The sequence below is a fragment of the Branchiostoma lanceolatum genome, chromosome 14 (genome assembly GCF_035083965.1).
Source record: "Branchiostoma lanceolatum isolate klBraLanc5 chromosome 14, klBraLanc5.hap2, whole genome shotgun sequence".
In the NCBI taxonomy this organism is placed as follows: Eukaryota; Metazoa; Chordata; class Leptocardii; order Amphioxiformes; family Branchiostomatidae; genus Branchiostoma; species Branchiostoma lanceolatum.
In genome coordinates this window covers 1125289-1149570 of record NC_089735.1, presented here as the reverse complement: position 1 = coordinate 1149570, position 24282 = coordinate 1125289, and the positions used below count along the sequence as shown (strand labels likewise).

General features: G+C 41.6%; 3 protein-coding genes across 5 annotated transcripts; all 3 read left to right on the top strand.

The window, feature by feature from the left end:
* The first annotated feature begins 267 nt into the window (after nt 1-267).
* Nucleotides 268-7891, top strand: LOC136449215 (zinc finger protein 665-like). 2 transcript variants are annotated; one of them, XM_066449106.1, is made up of 2 exons: nt 268-514; nt 6361-7891. In XM_066449106.1, exon 2 carries the CDS (start codon nt 6362-6364, stop codon nt 7610-7612), a length of 1251 nt encoding a protein of 416 aa, XP_066305203.1. In that variant the 5' UTR covers nt 268-514; nt 6361; the 3' UTR covers nt 7613-7891. The 2 variants fall into 2 exon arrangements, with proteins under 2 accessions (XP_066305203.1, XP_066305202.1); XM_066449105.1 differs by lacking the exon at nt 268-514 and adding an exon at nt 5168-5599.
* On the top strand, nt 1345-2301 carry LOC136448650 (gastrula zinc finger protein XlCGF57.1-like). The gene has a single exon (XM_066448288.1). The coding sequence runs from the start codon at nt 1345-1347 to the stop codon at nt 2299-2301; it is 957 nt and encodes a 318-aa protein (XP_066304385.1).
* Nucleotides 7892-8426: 535 nt separating the features above from the next.
* LOC136449214 (zinc finger protein 605-like) lies at nt 8427-11428 on the top strand. Of its 2 annotated transcripts, none has more exons than XM_066449103.1 (2): nt 8427-8886; nt 9633-11428. In XM_066449103.1, exon 2 carries the CDS (start codon nt 9642-9644, stop codon nt 11040-11042), a length of 1401 nt encoding a protein of 466 aa, XP_066305200.1. In that variant the 5' UTR covers nt 8427-8886; nt 9633-9641; the 3' UTR covers nt 11043-11428. The 2 variants fall into 2 exon arrangements, with proteins under 2 accessions (XP_066305200.1, XP_066305199.1); XM_066449102.1 differs by having other exon boundaries at nt 9630-11428.
* Nucleotides 11429-24282: the final 12854 nt, after the last annotated feature.

Below are 24282 nucleotides of genomic sequence, written 5' to 3'. Positions count from 1 at the left end.
GTTGAGCAACACAATAGATGTCATCTTTTGCCCGATGTAAACTGAATATATATGGTTTATAATGGCGAGGTACACATGAATAAAGATAATGTATCCAAATAGATATTTGATACTTCATAATCCGAAATAATAATGGTTAAATAATGATTCTGAAATAGCCATTTTGTAAATTAACTAAAGAGAGTCGTCAGCCTAGTGTCCTGTGTGTTCATTCATAGAATGGTAGCACTTTGTTATTTACGATCCAAATACGACTTTCATGCAGCCAATTTCAATTCAGAGAACCATGTAGAAAGAATCATTGAATGTCAAAAGCTGTTATTTACATTTGTTGTGATGTGCGCCACTGCTCGATGATATTTAGGTAATCAGGTGCACCATATAACGTACAGCTTTGACCTTTGACATTCCAGAATCTAGCTGCCTATTCGCCATCTTGGATTTCTGTCGATGTGTTTTTGTCCACCTTTTTGTAGTAATACTGCCGTTTTTCAATGCCCAGGATCAGTTAAAGGTGAGAATTCGATAGCCAAGACAATTGCGGTAGTTATAGTGAATAGTGTGGCTCTTAATTAGTAGAACAGTCGTTGGAACTTACGTTGCTCTATAAGTGAGGCCGTGTGTGGGGAGGGGGGCAGGAAACAGATTTCATTGTTTATTCTACTGCGATTAGAGCAGACCAAAATCCTGCTTAGCTCAGAAGGCCCCTACTAAAGGAGAGATTTTCACAACCTACCTTACTGCTGTAATTCAGCCTGGTTGCAAGATAATTTGTTCCCACTTCCCATGGCCCACACATGCTTAGCTCCTCGACTCCAGGGCCTGCTGTACATGCACCAGATACGATTTTACCGCAGCCACCTTTTTCTCAGGTTCGACGCAGGGACGCTTTGTAAACATTTCTTCAAATGCATGTTGTGAGCCGAAGGAGCTGTCCTGTCGGGACACGCGAAGCAGTTTCGCCTCCCGGCTACTAGTACTTGGGAAAACTAAATCTGTACATAGCAGTATAGGCAGGCTTGGATAATTTGGTTTGGTTATGTGTATATTTTGCCATTTTTGGGGCATGTGGAGTTCTCCATTCACTTCAGGCAATAATCTAACATTTACTTCATTGTTTATTTGTTATACATTTTAAAGATTGAATGCAGTGACATTTTTCTTGCATTGTCAAGTCAAGTTTATCGCATAACAACTGCATCAGGTAGAATGTATGGCAAATAGGACGGAATATTAGCAACAACAAACTATTTCTACTAGTGTACTGACAATTACTCAATACATTTGTGATTTAATGGAAAAATATGTTTCACATTGTTATATGTCTTCAACAGCAGGGTAGATATGGCAGCAAGACCTGGGTCTCCAACCAAAGTTTTCAGGCAGGAAAACAGTCAGATATTGACGAATGACGTCACAGAAAAGCAAACAGCTGAAGCGGGGAGATGCCAAGATGAGTCCATGGCGGATGGGGTGTCAGCAAACTCTGGTGAGAAACCGTCTGATAGGTCCAACCTGTCCCAGCAGAAGAAGATTTACGCAGCAAGAAAGACGTACAAGTGTGGCCTGTGTGACTACTGTACTGACAGAAAAGGGATCTTGGACAGACACACGGTTCAACACACCAGTGAGATACCCTACATGTGTGGAGAGTGTGGGTACAGAGCAACTCAAAAGTCTAAGCTATCAAGACATATGAAGATACATACAGGAGAAAAGCCGTACAAGTGTGACCAGTGTGACTACTGCGCAGCAAGGAAAGGCGAGTTGGACATACACAAGGCAAAACACACTGATGAGAAACCCTACATGTGTGGGGAGTGCGGGTTCCGGACAGCTTACAAATCTGCCTTATCAAGTCATATGAAGATACATACAGGAGAGAAGCCGTACCAGTGTGACCAGTGTGACTACAGAACAGCTAGAAAAAGAGACTTGATTCTCCACATGGCAAAACACGCTGATGAGAAACCCTACATGTGTGGGGAGTGTGGGTTTAGGACAGCTTACAGGCATAACCTTTCAAGTCATATGAAGATACATACAGGAGAGAAACCCTACATGTGTGGGGAGTGTGGGTTTAGGACAGCTTACAGGCCTAACCTTTCAAGTCATATGAAGATACATACAGGAGAGAAGCCGTACCAGTGTGACCAGTGCGACTACTGCACAGATTGGAAACCAGACTTAATCACCCACATGTCTAAACACTCCGGTAAGAAACACTACTCTAACCTCTCAAATAGAAGTACCCCCTGGAATAGAAGTACCCCCCGGACAAATCTTCAAAATCTAATATAAGTACCCCCTGGAATAAAAGTACCCCCCGGAAAATTTCAAAAATCGACAGTCGAGGCTAGGTAAACTGTGTCCATACATGTACAACTGTCACTGTCAGAGGGAAATAAGATAAGCAGGTAGGTAACTTATATTTAGTCAATTATGCCATACCTATTAAGTATATAGATATTGAACAGAATAACTGTCCATAGCTTGTTCAAATCATGATGATCTTCCACACCTCTTCGTAAAATATAATAGTAATAATGAAAAATTGGGCATAGGTTCCCCGCTATGACCCCTAACCGGGGGCCACGGTGCTTTCAAATTCAACAAGTGAAAATGTACAATTGATACATGCTTTTTTCTACTTGGAACTTGAAGCAAGTGATCAAAGAAAATTGTTATATCATTTTATTATGACTGACAATCGGTGACATATAACAAAAATCATCAGAGTACTTAAGTTAAATGCACCTGATCATATTTTCTAAAGACATCAACCACAAAAAAACACAAATATGAACACAGTCCTTCCACACAAGAAATATGTCTATAAACCTTTGCTCCATAGCGTCGAAAACAAAGTGAGACGCTCGGATTTCGAGTTCCCGCGGTAAATCCCACAATATTGAACAGAGATCGACTGTAAAAGTAGCTCAACGTCACAGACCGCACATACTAAGAAGTTACCCATTACGTGTTGACACTAGAAACCCGCGATGAACCGCCTAAATTGGGAAAATCTTACGATTATTTAAAAAAATGAACCCTCTGAAAATAAATATGGCCTTGTGTGTCTATCGTTGCCCAAAAAATATAATATTTCCATGCGTTTACGGTATCATTTTAAAGATCGGTATCCGCACTATGCAATATGCTGCTAGTTTTACTGTCGCCATGCCTGAGAGTGGCGGCCATGTTTCGCGATTTCGCGCTGTTGTTTACCGAATCATATCGGACATATTTCTGCCGTTTTAGAGATTTTGTGGCCTCAAAACACATATTACAAGGGAAGTTAAGTTATGATTGTTGTTTTAACGTGTTACATGTCTTCTGTGAACAAATAATTCTTCCGCCGCGCTGCCGATACTACGGATATAGTGGTCAGGAAATTATTATTCCCCGTGCAGGCGTGCACCCTACTCCTCACGTTTCTGATCAGCGTGCTTTGGTTTACGATATAAACAGTGACTATCAAAGTTATTTATATGAAAATTGTATTTTAAAATGTCAATGTCGCGTCTTTTTTTCCGGTTTACTTTGTAGCGTCATAGCGATATCGACCGATATGTTACGAGTGCCGCCAGGATACTTTTCACAAGGCCGTCAAAGCGGCGAGAAAATCAACGCCGGTAGGCCGAAAAATAGCGAATTACGAGCAAAAATACCGGGGAAAAATATGGGCAGATAAACCTTATCTTACGATTTTAGAGGGATTCCTGGTTTGCAAAGCCTCAATTTTTCAAAAAATAATAAACGTACCGTCTAGAATAAGAACGTACCGGGTGGAACTATAGGCGAAAAAAAATAAACGTACCGGTACGTTTATTTGAGAGGTGAGAGTACATTTTCATGTGTGAGGAGTGTGGGTTCAGGACAGATTACAGGTCTTCCCTTTCTAGACACATGAAAATGCAGTCAGACGAGACGCCACACGTACAAGTCAAGTGCGACCTTTGTTAGTATTCGGTTAGCCATCAAGTTCACCTGGACTAACACGTGGCCAAACATTTTCCAGTTGGAGAGAAGCCGTACAAGTTTGATCACTGTGGTCTGTGCACAGTATGGACAAAACACCTTAGTACCCGCTCTGTGAAACAGCATGAGGTTTTAGGTGGAATAGATTTGTGAAAAAACGTACTGAATCATGGGGACAGCTTACTGCCCAATGTGCCACGAGGCACATGACTTAATAATTCTAAGTTAAAGAAAGAGGCATAAAAATCCTTGTAACGAAATGAATGTACGGCACAGGGGCTTCCCTCATCCCCTGGTAGACTAGTAAAGATAGGCTGCTGTTGTTGATATATGTTATTGTTGTATGATGGTTTGTATCTTGCTCACTGGCGCTGTGTTAAACTTCGGTTGGGCACCACAATAAATGTCATATTTTGCTCAATGTAAACTGAATAAATTTGCTTCATTTCAAGTCAAAGTCAAAACCATTATTTCTCTTCGAAATGCTTGTTCGGCTACAAGGCCGCTTTTCAACAAGGTCGAAGTAAAGTGGAGGGGCAGGAATCACGGATAAAGAGTACAAAAATAAACTTAACGTAAACATAACGTAAACGATATCAATACAATCATAGATGATACATCAAAATAAATAAGTAGATAAATAAATACATGAAGACATCATTAAGTACATAATTAGTTAAGTCATTAGTCCTTTATCAATTCGATAGTTGCTTAGACCGTTTGTTAAAGTTGAAGGACGGGATCCACGCGCAATCTCTGAGAATTCATAATATCAACAACATGCGAGTATACTTCAACTTCAACTTAGACTACCCCCAGATAACCCCGCTAGGGGCAAAGTAGGGGGGGAGGAGGTCCCAGGCTAAGGCGGGCAGGCCTCCAGCCTGGCGCGGAAAGACTCAACGGTGGGAGCCGTAACAACCGCGCCAGGCAGGGCGTTCCACTCGGGTATGGTGCGGGGGAAGTATGAATATTTGTAAGAGTCTGTTCGGGCGTAAAGTGGTTGAAATTTGAGCGTGTGGCTTCCCCGGGTGCGCCCCTGGGCTGGTTTCAGTACACTATCTGTATTAATATTGATATGGTTATTAACTAGCTTACAGAAAAAGGTGAGGCGGGCGTTCCTCCTCCTTTCAGAGAGAAGGGTCCACTGTGAAAACTAGATACTTATACTAGATACTAAAGACAAGGTACGCATGAACAAAGATAATGTATCCAAATAGATATTTGATACTTAATAACAATGATTAAATGATGATTCTGAAATAGCTATTTTGTAAATGAACTAAAGAGAGTGGTCAGCCTAGTGTCCTGTGTGTTCATTCATAGCATGGTAGAACGTTTGCACATTTGTTATTCTACGATCCAAGTACGACTTTGATACAGTCAATTTCAATTCAGAGAGCCACGAAAGAAAAATTCATAAGCTGTTTTTACATGTGTTGTGATGTGCGATGATATTTGGGTAATCAGGTGTACCATATAACTTACAGCTTATGAAATGACCTTTGACATCCCAGAATCCAGCTTCCTACTCGCCATCTTGGATTTCTGTAAATGTGTCTTTGTCCACTTTTTGTAGTATTTCTGCCGTTTGTTGTCTGTTCGGGATCAGTTTAAGGTGAGGATTCGATAGCCAAGATGATTACTGTAATTGTAGTGAATTATGCGGCTCGTAATTATTAGAACAGTCGTTGGAACTTAGGTAGATCTCTGCATGGTGATCGGTCGATAAGTGTGCCCTTTTGCGGGAAGGGGGGGGGGCAAGGAAATTATGCACCAGACTTCATTCCAAATGAAAGTGGATGATAACCTAAGAAGTTTCATTGTTTATTCCGCTGCGACTAGAGAAGGTAAGAATCCTGCTTAGCTCAGAAGTTTCAGGAACCCCGTTGTGTTTAATCATCTGTTTGCTAACTGATTTTTCCACTTCCTTAAACTAAGCAGTGTTGTAGTCTTGTTGGCCTGAGAGCAGATGAGTCTTGCCTCCTGGCTCTTAGGGAATGTACGTGTACTTGGGAAAACTGATGATGTGATATCTGTACATGGCTGTACATGTAGCAGCATTGGATTGGTTTGTTTATGTGTACATTTGTTTGCCATTTTTGGGGGCATGTGGAGCTAAGTTGTTCTCCATTCACTTCAGTGGAGAATTTGATATCTAGCTGCATCATAGATACATTTTCCTAAAATTTATATAGTGACATTTTTCTTACATAGTCAAGTGAAAATTTATTGCACGTGCATCATGTGCAATGTATGGTAAATTTCACAGAATATTAGCAACTACCAACCATTTATATTAGTGTACTAATCTAACATCATTCCTCAATGTATGATATCAGTAAAAGTATGTTTCACATTGTTATATGTTTTTCACAGCATGGTAGATATGGCAGCAAGACCTGGGTCTCCAACCGAAGTTTTCAGGCAGGAAAACAGTCAGATAGTGATGGATGACGTCACAGAAAAGCAAAGATCTAGAGCTGAAGCGGGGAGATGCCAAGATGAGTCCATGGTGAATGGGGTGTCAGCAAACTCTGGTGAGAAACCGTCTGATAGGTCAAATCTCTCCCAGAAGAAGAAGATTCGTGCAGCAAAAAAGTTGTACAAGTGTGACCTGTGTGACTACTGTACAGACAGAAAAGGGAGGTTGGGCATACACAAGGTCAAACACGCTGGAGAGAAACCCTACATGTGTGGAGAGTGCGGGTACAGGACAACTCAAAGGTCTAACCTATTAGGACATATGAAGATACATACAGGAGAAAAGCTGCACAAGTGTGACCAGTGTGATTACTGCACGGATAGGAAAGTGAATTTGAACAGGCACATGGCCACACACACTGATGAGAAACCCTACAGGTGTGAAGATTGTGCATACAAGACACCTTTCCGGGCAAACCTCACCAAGCACAACAAGATGGTGCATACAAAAGAGAAGCCGTACAAGTGTGACCAGTGTGACTTCTGCACAGCTAGAAAAGGGGACTTGGACACCCACATGGTTGAACATACTGGAGAAAAACCCTACATGTGTGGAGAGTGCGGATACAGGACAGCTGATAGGTCTCAGATATTGCGTCATATGAAGATACATACAGAAAACAAGCCACACAGGTGTGACCAGTGTGACTACTGCGCAATATCTAAATTGAACTTGGACAGGCACAAGGTAAAGCACACTGGTGAGAAACCCTACATTTGTGGAGAGTGTGGGTTCAGGTCAGGCCACAGGTCTCACCTATGGAGACATATGAAGATACACACAGGAGAGAGGGTCTACAGGTGTGACCAGTGTGACTTCTGCACTGGTAGAAAACGGGACTTGGACACACACATGGCTAAACACACCGTTGAGAAACCCTACCTGTGTGGGGTGTGCGGGTACAGAACAGCTGAATGCTCTCTCCTATCAGAACATGTGAAGAAACATAGACAAAATAAGCCATACGAATGTGATCAGTGTGACTACATTACGGTGTGGAAAGGACACTTAGACAGACACATGGCTAAACACACTGTTAAGGAGCCATTCATGTGTGAAGAGTGTGGGTTTAGTACAGATTTTAGGTCTACTCTTTCCAGACACATAAAATTGCACCAAGGAGAAAAGCCACACATACAACAGTAGCTTAAGTGTGACCAGTGTTAGTATTTGATTAGTCATCATCCTTCTGGACTAACATATGACCAAGCATCTTCCTGTTAGCTAGAAGCCATACAACTTATTGTGACTATTGTGGCTCGCGCACAGTCTGAAAAATAATATTGTGGTTCACACACTGAAAGCATGTATAAAAGTACTTTTATGAAATGGTATCTACAGAAGAAAAGCCAGTAGTGTCTGAAGTAATAGGGGTTGGTTGGTCCTTTAAAGGACTAGTGTTAAATACAAAGTACATGAGCGGCAGCAAGTTTCCTCACTGTTTCTGTAGTAAGAGTTGTAAGGGGTACTAAAAGGTGCAGGGAGGGTTTATTTTTCTCTTTAGTCCGCTATCATTTTGTTTATACTGGCAGGGGGAAGGGGTACTCTCCAAGCAGAGGTTCGGGTCCAGTTGGTTTTTTGATGTACCATGGCTTGGCGACATAAAACAGCCAGGGCCGAACCTCTGTAGGGAGGGGGCAGGTTCTTTCCAATCAGAGGTTTGTGGAGAAGTTTCTTAGTGGAGAGTGTGGACAGAAAACGGGGAATATGATAAGAAGGTCACGGTCTTCTCAAGGAGATTTTATATACTGAACCTCCTTGGTCTTCTCCACTAACCTCTGCTTGCAATGTAGGGGCAGTTACTCATCTATGTGTAACAGGATGTTATGTTTTATTGCAAAATATATCATTGCTATAGCATCAATTTCAATAGCTATACTTGCCTCAATGAACTTAAACATGGCTTACAGCTTTCATTCGGATCGGCAGGTGGTATGAATATCAAACAATACACACACAGTTGTTAACTTTTTTACTACGTCTATTTTTGATATTTTAAACTTAAAAAGAGAGACTGTTGAGTATCGCCGAAAATAACGCTGAGAAACGTGATAAATGCCATCGATATGTGCAGAAGGAATGTGGCTGATTTGAGTAACGGTAAACAAACCACAATCTCTTTGCAATTACCATACTAACTACATGCAGACGACGCGTATGAGAGTAGAGGCCTCTACTGTAGGAAGCTTGTCGTGCCAAGCGTCGATGATTCGACCTAAATGTGATCTTACAATGCTATCGTACTATTCACCCACACTACACTAATGTGGGTAAGCAGGTGTTGGTTTTCCCCAATGACCTAGGTCAAAGGTCTATATTGTGCCGTCCGCCATCTTGATTCTTGTCGACGTGTGCTTCATCCACTTTGCCCACTTCTGTTTGTTGATTCCAGGGCGGCACGGCTTTCACATCCTTCTCTGGTAGGCAGCATCTTTGTGTGTCGCTTTTATGAACAATCCTGTGTATTTCCTGAAGTTTAATCGTACGTAAACCAGTGAATGTTGACACTGTGTGTCCTTTATTGGGGGGAGGGGGGGCAGGCAATATTTTATTCAGTGCAGGGGTAAAATTTAGCCCTGCATGGAATATATAAGGTGCTGTAGGCAGTGGGGGTATGATATTGAATAGAAGAAGTATATGATCTTAAAGTCTATAATCCTGTCCTTTTATCTAAGAATGCGTCATGGTTAGCCATAGAATTAACATTTTTTGAGTCAATATTTATTTATTGGTTGAATTGAATCTTATTGTCACATTATACTACGGTGATATTATATCAAATGTAATACGAATAGACGACCACGTATAGTAACATTACATCAAACGTTACAAGAAAACAACAATGGCCCATTACCGGCATAATGCCAAAAGATGTTGGCGATGGGATTTGAAGATTTGATTTGCATCTTCTTGCTGACCTTAGAACACCGACAATAAGCTAGTTCAGGGTTGCTACTACGCATGTGCAGTGTCAAAGGTGAAGGCCTCCGGCTTGTAAACAGTGCTCACCTCGACATTTACTCGATTTGCATAACAACACCCCGACGGGTTTTGTTCACGTCTCGGTGGGGGCTTTACCTTTGACACTGCACATGCGTAGTCGCAACTCCGAACTAGCTTATTTTATCTTTCATGATTTTTTTCAACATGTCTTTCCCACCAGCAGGGTGCAGACATGGCTGCTGAGAGTGGTGGGTCTCCTACTGAAGTTCCGGAGGAAAGCTGCCCTCTGTCGACAGATGACGTAACAGCAGAGATAACAACTGGTGTGAAAAACTGTCAGAAGGAATCCACCAAGAACGATGACACTACAAACACTGGTGAGACACCTTCCATCTTTACAGAAGGTGGGTACACAGCCAATTCGATGTTCTGCAAAGTGGGAAAAAACCAAAGGAAAAAAAAGTTGCAGAACGTCAACCAGTGTGGCGTGGTTTCATCTCGCCAGATAAGTCCAGCCAATCACAGTGGTAAGACACACATCTGCACCGAATGTGGGTACGAAACATTGCAAAGGCACCGCCTGTTAGAGCACATGAACACCCATACAGGGGAGAAGCCCTACAAGTGTGAACACTGTGACTTCCGCACGGCTTGGAAGAGAAAGTTGGCCACGCACATGGCTAAACACACTGGGGAGAACCCATATGTGTGTGGGGAGTGTGGGTACAGGACAGCCGACAAGTTCAGACTGTTCAGTCATATGAAGACACATTCAGGTGAGAAGCCGTACAAGTGTGACCTGTGTGACTTCTGCACAGTTTGGAAAGCTAGCCTGCTCGTACACCGGATGAAGCACAACGGCAAGAAACCCTTCATGTGTGAGAAATGTGAGTACAGGACAGCTGACAAGTCCACCCTCACAAAACACACGAAAAGACACATGAAGTACACATGTAATCTGTGTGACTTTTCTGCAACAGGGAAGAGAAGTTTGGATCAGCACATGTACACCCACAACCCAGGAGGAAAGAAGCTGTACCGGTGTGACCAGTGTGACTTTTCAACACCATGGAGACCCCGCATGCGTGCACACAAGTACAAACATGCCGGGGAGAAACCCTACATTTGCGGGGAGTGCGGCTACTGCACGGCTGAACGATCCAACCTCACCCAACACATGAAAAGACACAAAGGAGAAAAGCCATACAAGTGTGACCACTGTGACTTCTCCACAGCCTGGAAACAGAGCTTGGACGCACACGTCACCAAACATACCGGTCTGAAACCCTTCCTCTGTGGAGAGTGTGGGCACAGGACAGCCAAGAAGTCCCACCTCTTGGACCATCTGAAAATCCATACAGGAGAAAAGCCGTACAAGTGTGACCAGTGTGAGTACCGTGCATATAGAAAGGAAAACGTGACGAAACACATGACTAAACACACCAGTGAGAAACCCTACAGCTGCGGAGAGTGCGGGTTCAGGACGGCTAGCAAGGCCAGTCTGTCAAGACACGCAAAAACTCATACAGACGACAAGCCATACAAGTGTAATCTGTGCGACTATTCAGCCATTAGGAAACTATGTCTGGTGAGACACGTTAAAAAACATGGACAGACGGAAGGGAAGCTGTGAAACAGATCTGTGATATGTGCAATTTTCATATCAATCAGAAAGTAGAATAAGACATACAAAAAGCTATGCTTGGAAGAGGCCATGTAATTATGAATGCAACCATAACTAGAGCTTGATGTACCCACCTGCAAAGAAAAAAAGAAAATAAGATTGTAGAAAAAAGTCACAAGTTCCAATTTGAGAAGCTAAAAGCAGTATGAATCCAGTATGTGACGATTTAAAGAACTGTAACTTCAGTGCCAACATTGTGATTATAGCCAACACATTTAACAGTTAGTTATATGTAGCTGGCAAAATAACATATTCTGATATCATTTGCAAATCTAATCTTAAGGTGACCTTTTTTTTACTTCCTTTGATGGAATAAAATCTGGGTGCTTAATTTCTGTGTTTGTCCTATGTGTCTTTTTTTCCTTGACTTCAACACTTTGCTGTTTTGTTTATTCATTGTACTCCCAATGAGTATTGAGTACTATGTCATAGTCTTTATAGACTGACTGACTATATATATTTCCCAATGAATAAAGAGACAGCACTCCCATATCTGAGCACAACCATGCACTCTCAAACCTTCTGTCGTGTCACATCATCATCATTTTATTTGCAGTGCTTTGCGTGAAAGTGTATTGTCTTTGCCAGCACCTTTCAGTCATTAAACAGGTAACAGTAGCCCTCATGCGGAGTTAGGAAGTACTGCACAGCAGAATTCCGCACGGGGTTTTAGCATTGGGGTAGGCAATAGACGGACACATGATTAGAAAGTTGTATTTGCCAGGTTAGTACATGAAAGGTGTGTTGTCTTGATATGCACCAAATCACGTGGCATCTATCACCGACTGTTTCACATGTCTTTTGTTAAGGCTGACGTCACAGTTTCTCAGCCCAAATACTAGAAGGAACTTAGTTACATTATTGCCCAAGAAATTTCTCATGATATTATTGATAGTTGATCTTTGGACACCCAATTTAAATATCTATTTCATCTTATTGAAATTGCAACAAAGCGATTTATTGAAATATGGTGTGCTTGCTCGCAAATGTTTGCACTCTACTTGCCCTAGAAATTCCTTATTTAGCGTCACGAATGTTCAGACGTCCTGGTAAGGTTGAATTGGATTCAGCCTTTCCCAGTCTGGTCAAAATGTTTTTGCGTAGTAGTGTCATGATGATGATGATAATCCACTGTGTTCTTCAGCTCAGGTACATGTAGTTGTGGAAACAACCTCTGGCTGCATTCTGTCTTTCTTCGTTTCTTTCCACTGCATCATTTTTCCTGTGAGCTGCCGTAGCTTTCTGAGTGCCTTTGCAGTTTTTAGGTTTCCCATTCCTTTGTAGGTGTATATTGTTCAGTTACCAGGGCTGACCCTTTGTAATAGCCTTCGGCTAGTTCGGAAACCCTGGCTGTACGTTTCTCTACAATCAATCAATCAATCAATCAAATCAAACTGTTTTAGTCTTTGTCAGGAGACCGCATAGTTAGGGAGATGCGCATGTCTGTCAGTAGGATGAACAGTTAGGGAAAAGTTCATTGGTTTTTGTATATTTCTGATATATCTTTATGTCAACTTTGGCAACAAATGTTCCGGAATCCTATTTCCAATTTAGCAAATTTAGTATTAAGAGTCATTGCATGAGAAAACCAGGCAGAGGTGGGAAGATGGGGGTCGGCCAAATCGGCTCAAACTTTGTATGTGTGATAGGTATGTGGAACTATTAACAGCCATATAATTAAAACTCTCCAGCTATTTTTCGTTATGGCGTTATGGGACCCCCCTCTGAGACCCTCAAAAATTCAACAATTCATGGCTGAAAATTACTGAAATTGCAATAGCTATCGTGACAATTCTAATTAAGATACGATTATAAGTTTTATATTTCCATATAGCATGGGTTCCCTAGTTTTACCTGCCAAAAGTTGAAGGTGAAGCATTGAAATTAAGAGGGTGTACTAGGGGGTTACCAGAACCAATGAAAGCAGACTTTTCATCTCTTTGAATTTTAGTCATTTTTAAGGGGCATTATCTGCCCTGGGCAGTGGCTTTGGAGACTGGTTTTACTGTTGCTTGAGAGAGGAACATCTACTGATTCAAAAACAAGCGTCGTAAATTTGGGCCACTCATAACGCGAGCCGTGAATGGGGGCTCTTTATGGGGATTTTTCGGGTTCGGGGCTATAATAAATCAGGTTGTGACGTCTCACTACGGGGTAAGTTATGGCAATTTTTTCTGCCGCTACGTGAAAACCATGCATAATTGTCATAAAATGCTAGCACAAATCAGAAATGTTGATTTGGGCTCTACATGGGGGATATGAGGGTACTTAAAAAGTAAATTAAGGTTATTTTGCACATTTTACAGTTGCTTTTTAAGACATCAATCAGTAAATTACTTACTAAAAAATTATGTGCAATTATGAAGTGATCAATAGTAAAAAAGGCTATGTATGGGGGTTTTCAGGACCCCACATATGTGATATCACTGGTACACTGGCAGCTATATGGAAAATCAAGAAACAAGACAGTCACTATACCAAATGTCGGGGAACAGTTTGAAACTAAATACATATAATATACTTCTCAATTTGGGTCAGTACATGAATCATAATGAAATCAACAGATTGTACATTGCAGTTGCAATTGTTCCATTTCAAAGAACATTCAATATTTGGTATCAAGCATTCTCGAAGAACTCAGCCAATGACTGTAGCTAGTAATTTCAATCTCTTTTGCACATTTACAAAATCTAAATGATACAATCCACACAATTCATGCAATACAAGGCACCTGGCTAAGCAGGGCAGCCAGGTACTTGGGAGCTAAGTGGTTAAGTACTATGCTACAACTGCAATAGTTTTAAAAAATTTTTTAACCAAAACATACATTTGCTGTAGGCGGTTAGAGGTTGTCATAATGTTATGGGAATGTGAAATCTCAAAGATTGAAAAAAAGTCAAGGGCATCACTGAACTTCTTTGTATGTATTATTACCGTAATACAGATAATAGTGAATTCAAAAAAGTCAATGCTTCATAACATAGAAAAGTCCATAGTTTTAATCCTATCCAGACTGGGCTTTTTTGGTATATCTGGGACTGGGGGGGGCTGATTCGGCCCCCCCCCCCTCATAATTTCCGAACGGTATGATGTATCATCACCAAATTTGCAGGGAGTGATATTCACGTCAAGTTTTATAATTCCTGTAATTTTGGTGACGTTATGACGTAATATGACGTAATTATGACGTCATCGATGTGATTTTATTGGCCAAATAGGGAATTCCCGTAATATCTAAAGGCATTAAACAAAACTGTTTGTATTATTCATTTTAAGGTATGCAAGGCATACAACGTCAATGGTAAGTACGTTGACGTCAAAATGACGCCATAGAGTGACGTCATGTGTTGTTAGCGATTCCCTTGAAACGCCATCTTGGATCGGCCATTTTGAAATTTTTAAAAATCCTTTTTTTCCACTTATGACCCCAAAGGACACTGAAAATAGACTAGAAACGTTAATCTAAATGTTTCTGATAAAGAAAATGCCAGGTATTGACGATTTTAAAGGCAAAAAAGCCTGCTGATACCTGAAATAGTGATATAGTCCGCCATCTTGGATTTTGACTGATTACGTCATCAAATTAGCATAAATTATGAATATTAAATCAGGAAAGTTACACCTAATTACATATAATGTTATAAATGTGGGAAAACTAGTGTAGTTGTGCAAGAAAACCTGAGAAATATCATTGTTTTAAAAAAATTATTGATTTTTGCATAAAACGCCTGTCAGAAATCCGTTGCCATGGCAACATGAAAAATGATAAACTTTAACCATTAGTATAAAATTGTTCCCAACAAAATTTTAGGTAAAGTCACCAAGTTTGGTAGTCGTAGCATACATCGTTTGGCAGTAATACGATGTCAAAGTTGCCGCGGGCACTTTTAGCCCCCCCCCCCCCAGTCTGGATAGGGTTAAATGCTGACCCTCGCAATATTAAGAGGTGGCTAGATGCAAACAGACTGACACTAAATGTCCGTAAATGCAAGTCTATGCTCTTTGGCACTATACGAAGGCTGCGCCTAGGTAATGAACAACTAAATCTTACTCTTTCTGGAACGTATTTGGAAGTAGTTTCATGTTTTAAATATCTAGGTGTTTGGTTTGACCCCTGTCTAACTTGGATAACTAGAATCCGGCCGAAGAAAATTTGCGTACAGGGGTGCATTTGCCTGGAATGATTTGCCGGCTACAGTTAGAGTGGCAACGTCGGGCCTAACTTTTAAAAAGCTAGTAGAGCAGTAATGCTGACCTCTGACCTCCAAACAAGGCCTGCCGCATCGACTTTGATTTACGGTGTTTGATATATATTATTATTTTGGTTACTTTTTGTTCATTAGTTCATGTTATTTCCTTGTTATGTTATCAGTCTGTTTATGTTATTCTGTACAGAGCACGCCTGAGAAGCAGTGCGTTTAGCACTGAGTGCGCCTGCCCTGTATAAAGAAAACAGACATAAATAAATAAATAAATAAATAGATAAATAGAAACAGCCCAACATGTACAGATGCGCACAATGGTTTCCACTTGGCAGATGTAGGAGGCTTTCCCGGATACTGGTCGTGTTACTGACAAGTGGCAAGTACGTGGAAATTGCAATGCGTCACTCCTATCAGCTTCAATGCATTCAGCCCTTCACATTTGGCGTGTTTGCAGATGTTCGTTTCTCACAATGATAGATGATGGCAATAGTTGATATTTTTGTATTATCCCATTCATTTCATTCTCTGTGAGGTGACACAAGTTTCTTTACAAGTCCCTGTCAAGATCAGAATAAAGATCATCATCCTGTAAACCAATATCCTCCTTAATCACCTTCCTGAGAGTCAGACTGAGTGAGTGAAGAACAAGTTTATGTGCATGATCTTGGACTTCAAATTTTGCATAATGGTATTCATCTGTTTAACGCTTATGACTGTTTCAATGGTCCTATGACATAATTTTAGGAATTGCATGCATTTTGTAGATACATGTAGCATCAAAATTTTGATATGGTGTGTGTAACCCTGGGAATAAAAATTACATTACATGCTACAGTAATGGGCTTCGTTTCTGAGAACACTTTGTAAGTTTGATAATCTATGAACTGCAGTTTGTTGAATTCAGTATGATACCTGTACTGATCCTGATTGACCATCAAAATTATATACATTTAGCTGAAATCTTAAATTGTTCTTGACATTTGTTATAGTCATATAAAGTATATGTAGCTCTGCACCCATGTGCACGGGTGTGTTCCAGTGAAAATGTGGAGTTCTGATAACCCCCATACATAGCCTTTAATTTGATGTATTACCATCTAATGAATGAATACATGTTTGCATATAATTATTTAGTGAGGAACTAACTAATTCTTAGAGAGCAACTGTAAAATGTGTAAAACAAGCTTAATTTACTTTTTAAGTACCCTCATATCCCCCATGTAGAGCCCAAATCAACATGTCTGATTTGTGCTAGCATTTTATGACAATTATGCATGGTTTTCACGTAGCGGCAGAAAAAATTGCCATAACTTACCCCGTAGTGAGACGTCACAACCTGATTTATTATAGCCCCGAACCCGAAAAATCCCCATAAAGAGCCCCCATTCACGGCTCGCGTTATGAATGGCCCAAATTTACGACACTTATTTTTGAATCAGTAGATGTTCCTCTCTCAAGCAACAGTAAAACCAGTCTCCAAAGCCACTGCCCAGGGCAGATAATTCCCCTTAAAAATGACTAAAATTCAAAGAGATGAAAAGTCTGCTTTCATTGGTTCTGGTAACCCCCTAGTACACCCTCTCAATTTCAATGCTTCACCTTCAACTTTTGGCAGGTAAAACTAGGGAACCCATGCTATATGGAAATATAAAATTCATAATCGTATCTTAATCAGAATTGTCAGGGTAGCCATTGCAATTTCAGTAATTTTCAGCCATGAATTGTTGAATTTTTGAGGGTCTCAGAGGGGGGTCCCATAACGCCATAACGAAAAATAGCTGGAGGGTTTTAATTATATGGCTGTTCATAGTTCCACATACCTATCACACATACAAAGTTTGAGCCGATTTGGCCGACCCCCATCTTCCCACCTCTGCCTGGTTTTGCCTGGTTTTCTCGTGCAATGACTCTTAAATTGCATTCAACATAAAATCATCATCATCATATCGGGCAGCTTGCCCGGACTAGGGTTGCTCTACATACAATATAGTAGCAGCATTATCTATTGACCTCCTCTCTCCATGATATACTGATACACATTACAAATACGACGTGAAAGTCAACGAGTTAACTTAAGTGTGTCTATATATAGCTGTACTAAGTAGACATCACGGAAGTTCCCGTTCTTGCAACAGTACTTCCATGTGGTGTTTCTCTCTTCTCTTCATCTAATATTTATCACAATCATGTTTGGGGTCCTTCCCAAGGGAGACCCTTTATGAAAACCCAATATTGCAGACATGTTCTTTCTACTTGTAACATAAATAAAGCTAGCTTGAATGAAAACTGGATTGATGAGATGAAGCCTAAACAAACATCACGTGGCAGCGGATAAAGCCACCAGTGTCACGGGGTAGCCGACTGTGTCTGTTGGCCTGGCCCCAGGGGAATGTTGATGTTTCCGCCGGTCTCCTCCTAATGCACAGGTAATCCTTTAACAGCAATCCTCTCTCTACCTGTAGAGACGGTGCCTAATCTCGTCTGCCCTGGGACCCGGATAGGAGGAGCGGAATTTGATGAAATGAACTTTCTGGTAGATTCACGATCCGGGCTAACTTACTTAGAGCAGCAGAGTAAAGGGAGGGAAGAAAACGCTGCACACACTGTTTTGAAGACAAGACGCTGTGACATATCTGTTTTCAATTATTTTTATCGTAAACAGCGGAAGAAGAAATATCCCATGCGCTTTCAATGATGCATTGATCGTTAGGAGAAAGATGTTCTAAGGATATCGGAGATTTCATTTTTCCCCAACCTTTGAAATATCACCTGCTTACGTTTCGTTGTCTATGAGACACCTTCCTCAGAGCTTCTTACTGGAGTGCTGCTTTTAATGGTTTTGAAAAAAAAAAGAAATCTCCAATATCCTATGTTCTACCATCCAGCGAAGAAAGATGTTCTTGTGCTGCTTATAAGCCACCGCACTAGTACTAGCCAATGTTTCAACCTTTCCTTACAAAACTGTCTAAAATAGAGATTGCTATCACCTCGTGTCAAAGGTAGTCGTCGGCGCAAACTACTGTTAGTGTCGATGTTTCTGACCGGTGTGATTTCACCAGTACTAGCTTTTAGATGTGTTGTAGCCATTAATGCTATCATTTATAGCATTATACACTAAAACATTTAAACAATTGGGTCATAGAAAAATGTATGACACGCCCATTGCACTGAGTCACCATCAAACAAAGAAGCATGCAGTGACGATTGGCAACGGCTGCGTGTAAACGACTTTTAGATCAAACACACACGACACCGTCCACACACCCAGCCGACAGGAGCCTGCCACACGTACTGTAGCGGTCCCGCCCTCTCACCGGGCGGCTAGCCAGCTCTTTGTCTCCCCCTTTATCTCCCCGATCTTACGGTAACCTTGCAGTGCTCGACGTGTCTCTGTAGACCGGGTGAAACACAAACCAGACGACGTCCAGATCACGCAACGGCGTAAGAATGATAGGGGTCCTTCATGGGGCTATAAAATCTGTTTGTGTAACAGCTTGGGGGAATAGTGGCTAGCGGTGGGCTGGGAGTCGTCAGTTTGGACAGGTGATGATCCACGCAGAATACTGTAGTGTCCACTGTCAGGTCGAATTGCGATGCCGCACCCCTCTCAAGACTAACACGTGTACCAAAGGAAATCGGTATCAAAATTTGTTTGGCGCTTGAGCTAATAGGATAGACAGGTCTTGGATCCGGAGTCTTCACCTTTAGGTGTAACACATCAGTTTTGCACAATAGGTACAACCTGCACGAATTCCTCTCACCCCGGGAAGGACCCTTACTCTTTTATCTAAAAAGTGTGGTTTGTTCATTAACGTGCTGTAGATGCGAATCTTCTCAAGTTTTCTTTTTGGTGACACTTTGCTCAGCTGTCGTGGTTTGTCCGAAACACTCGGAAGTTGTTTTTAGGAAGATGAGACTCCGTAGTATCCAGGTCGAATTGCGATGCCGCGTCTCTCTCAAGACTAACACGGGTCCCAGAGGAAATCGGTATCAAAATTTGTTTATCGCTTCAGTTTATTGGATGGATAGGTCTTGACAGGACCTCTTCAGTCACAAGTGCAGATATCAATTGATTGAATATTTCGTTAATCAAGCAGTATTTGAAATCACGCAAAATCACAGGGTACCAATGGCCCCACAAAATCTCTAACAAAGCACTATACAAGATGTGCAACACCACCCAACTGTCAACTAAAGTTCACCATCTAAGGTGGTGCATGCTAGGGCACATCCTTCGCATGCCCGAAGACACTCCAGCTCAAAAGGCACTAGAATTTGCTACAGTGGGGTGCAACAAATACAAGGCCAGGAAAGGAAGACATTGCACGAACCTACTAAGTGTCCTAAAAACTGATCTCAAGAACAAAGGAATGGGAAACCTAAGAACAGCAAAGAAACTCAGAGAGCTACGGCTGCTCGCACAAAAGGAGACACAGTGGAAAGAAATGAAGAAAGACTGAGTGCAGCCGGAGGCTGTTTCCACAACCTTCGAGCCGCAGAATACAGTGGATCATCATCATCATTTGAACCACGTCAGTTTGAAATAGGTAGGTATCATCATCAATGGCATTTTGGCATATGTTGAATCATAGCGTGATTAAAAGTTGCAGAATTATTGCACTTTACCCTTACACACACTAAATAACACAGACACATAGCTGGAATGAAACATGTTTGCATAAATTGCACTTCCTCTTCGATCGACTGAGAACTGGGAAGTGTTTACGGCATGATGAATGGCAGCGGCTGGCTGCTCATGATGAGAATTGTTGAGGGTCAGTCTTCGGAAGCATACAAAAACGGTTGAATGTTGAATTGAGTTACTTACTATGGACGTCCCATCGTAAGGTGTTGTTGATTAAGCCCTCGGCATGGCGTAATAAAGATAAATGATGGCGAAATGAAGATGAATGATAAACGTGATGAGAACCAGTGGATGTATCTGGCCCCGCCCACGTAAGTAGCCACGACAGGTGATCAGTCTCCCGACACGCTGTTATTACGTTTTGTTCGGTAGTACGTCGGCAGAACGCCATGCATATATACGGTAATTAGCCTGCTATTGTAACTGCCGAATCTCTTTTGTTCTCTTTGGTCAACGCTGCATCGGAGTAACAGTCGTTGCATAAGATATTTCTTTTGACACAATTAAATGAATCTGTATACGAGATAGAAGAAGAAGAACTTTATTGCGCAACAATTGTAAGGGGTACAATGTATGGCAATTTGTAGATATATAACAATCGTAATATTTCAATTTCAAAGAACTTATCTATAACATGAATAGATATTAACCTTAAATACGCGAACATGACCTTAAACGCTACTCTCCAAGCAGAGGAGGGGTTCCGTCTGGTATTTGACGTGTTTTTAGGCGTTTTTGTCGGGCTTTCTACTTTCTCATTTTTTGTGTGTCAAAAAAACGACAAAGTAGAAAGACTACGTCAAGACATCCTAAATTGTCAAAACCTCATTAACATATCTATTCAGAGTTTTGGTATAAAATCTGGTTTTCCAGTCCTATCGTTACTGTTTCAAAGTTTTATCCAGTTGCTTGAGCAACTATTTTTGGCGTACCTTACTACTTGGATGTCTAACCTTCATGAACGTTTAAAGCCATGACTGATTCCTGTTCTTTTCATAGCTGGTACTAGATACCGTCGCCATTTACTAGGTACTTAGTAGTTTGAACGTTCTCAAGTTTATTAGTCATTTTGTACACCATGCAGAGCCTGGACATTCCTCTTCTGTCTTGGATCTGTTTTCATTTTGGTGGCACTGTGCCGATGTCGTAGTTGGTCAAACTATGGATGTCTAATATCAACACCCTGTTCCTAAACCTGTAAAATTGTTCAGATATAGGTCCTGACTTGAATACCAGATGTACCTTGACCTGAACAAACTAAAACACAAGTGGGTACCGTTTTATCAGACTTACGATAGGTAAATCCCTTGTTAACAATTTTGAAAATCGTTCACTTGAGAATCAAGAAAACATTCTGTTTTGGAATATGTAAATCCTCATACAAAGATTGCAATTCACCACTAAAAGTGACATGAAACGACAGATAAATGACCACACGTATATTGTTGTATTTAGGACCATGACCGGACCTGTACATAAAGCGCTGTACATGTACATGGCAATTGGTACACAGCTCTAGTCCGAAACATTCAGAAGTTGTTGTGAAGACGTTCAACTTGCCCCACGGAGATTTCGTTCCGCACAGGTGGGTTGATGGCGGCGTGCCGTCAGGTGTGATGGATGTGGAGGATAAACACGTCGTCTCGTTATTAAATCTGTTATCAGGAGATTTCTCCCGCCAGGTAAGCACCTAATCCTCCCGCGGACCGGGGTGGGGCTGTCTGACCTAATCCTGTCATCTCCGGCGCAGGAAGGGTTCCGGTAAATCTTGTATCGGTTCTGAACACGTTCTGATAAATCTTGTTTCGGTTCTGAGCAGGACTTCGCTTGACATGATCACACTACGTCCTGCGTTTTCTGTAGGTGTTTCATCACGACTGCTTGACATAATTTTTATCTGTAGACCACCATTGTCGTTGGCAGTGTTTGTATGATGTGCTTCTCTAAGAGTCCAAGTGATATTTTTTAAATTAGATTTATATCCTAACACTCTGGAGAATTTTGGGACATTACTTTGATATTGTATATGCTTGTATCTGTATTCAGCTGTTGCCGGCAAAGTTTGTACTTCTTTTGTATTTATTCAGTATTTTATATCCTAACCTTTTGGAGAAATGGGGACATCATTTTGATATTGTATATGCTTGTATCTGTATTTATCTGTTGCCGGGTTTGTACTTCTTTCTGACCACATGGCCGTGAGATCATCGGTTGGATTCCCGGCAGCGCTGGGCCAGAGCCTTGTTCCGTTGTCTTCTGAGTGAGCCAGGTCTATGGACCAAGGAAACGGTAAAACAATGTGAAGCGATATTCCCGAGCCCGGACTTCAAAATAAAACATGGCTGAAGCTTCACGTCGGGAGCGGCGAATATCCGTCCAACCTAGATGTTTAGTCAGAACGGCTGGAATATTGCACTTGGATAAGTTCAATCAAGTCCCTGTAAGATCCAATATAGCTCACACACCAGGTAATCCTGTTACATAACGGTGCAATCAGGTGGTTGCAGGGAGGATAAGGGGGGGGGGGATTATATTCAACTCGTGTGCCTCATTACGTCTGGATGGCTCCACGCCACTGCCGTCCTACCGGCCGAGGGGCGGGGCGTCATCCGGACACATGCTCTTTGATAAGTGATATGTGATGATATGTGATGATATGTGATGATATGTGATGATATGTGATATGTGATGATATGTGCTTAATCCGGGCAGAGAGAGGACATGGGGGGGGGGGTGAAGAGACAGGAGTCGTGGTGCGACAGAGACACCCGATGTCGATCAGTCCCTCTTTCTACTACAAGGCTACTACTAGTACAGTATTTGATTTGTGTAACCTAAAATTTTATGTTTGGAATATCGAACACAAAACAAAGTCATTCTTTTACCTTTATCTGTTGAGTGATATGTCATTCTTTTCCACAGAAATGGGGGTTGTAAATGGCCTCGTCTGTATCTGTATTGTTCAACTCAACAGGTGTAACCACTAGTGCACCATGTCGTCTTACATTAGAGCCAGTGCAGCAGCTCGAGTCAAACAGGACATTTGGAGTTTATTTGAACACAACTAGGTAATCTCACCTGCTGACGCTCCGGTGTCTGTCAGACACCTTCAGAGCTTCTGACTGGAGTACTGCTTCTCATCGCTATAAGTAGCCGATGTAGGTGGCGCTTTTGCGGCGAGTACTCCAGTCAGAAGCTCTGATGAAGGTGTCTGACAGACACCGAAACGTCAGCGGGTGAGATTTTCTGGTTTGGTTAAAAGAAACTCCAAATGTCCTATGTTCTACCAACCTGATGAAACCTTTCGGAAGTCGAATCACACAGTTAGGCAGATTCGCCAGGTTTGCCTGCAGACAGCAATGTCGAGGAATCCGGCGTAGCAGCTAGCTGGGTCGCCGCCTGATCACTGGAGGCTGAACACTGGTCTGGTTGGGCTGAGCAGTGGCAAGTCCGCCTGTGACTGGTACTTAGCATGTTGGAAAACTGACTCTCATGTTCAGAGCTAGCCTGACGAATCGCGCTCCTAGTGTCCAGCCGGTTTCCGTAACCGCCTTTAACCCTAGCCTGACGAATCGCGCTCCTAGTGTCCAGCCGGTTTCCGTAACCTCCGGCTGAGAGCTTGTGTAAATACAGGCTATGTTCAGAGCCACCCAGATTCCCACGGGTCGAACTAGAACCGAATATGAAACTAAAAGTTATACTTTGTGACCAGCAACTGAAAATTGATCCTTATACTAAAAACTAGCACACAATTCACCCTTACATGTATTTAGATACGTCTAGTTTTTGTCAGTGACACAGTGAAAACTAGTGGATTCTACTTGAAACTTCTGACCGTTTCCAAAATCATATCCAGTAGCTTGAGTAACTGCTATTTGGCGTATCTTATTACCTGGGTGTCTAACCTTCATCAACGTACATGTATTTATTCATGACTAACTTCCTTTTAGATGCCCATAATCGTAGTGGATAAGCTAGGTCATTTCTAATATGACACACTAGAATAAGAACATCGCAAAAGTGTCACAGATATTTGCATCTGTCACTATGTGTAGTCGGTGACGTAGTTGAAATGTAGGATCTTAAAAGGAAAAGGTTGACTTTTCAAAATCAAAATTGACCAGCGTCTTTTTCTGCTTGAGAAAGGTTATGACCGAAGTGCATGTTAAACCTGACCTTTTGACAGAAATTCATTTCTCTATTAAAGACACGTCAGTGTTTACGATCTCCACGTCAGAAACGGGGTTGAACAACAGCTGCAGTTGAAAAAGGACCTTCGTCACGATCAACCACGGATCTAATTACGGCAATTAATCATGCCTGTAATTCACACTTATTG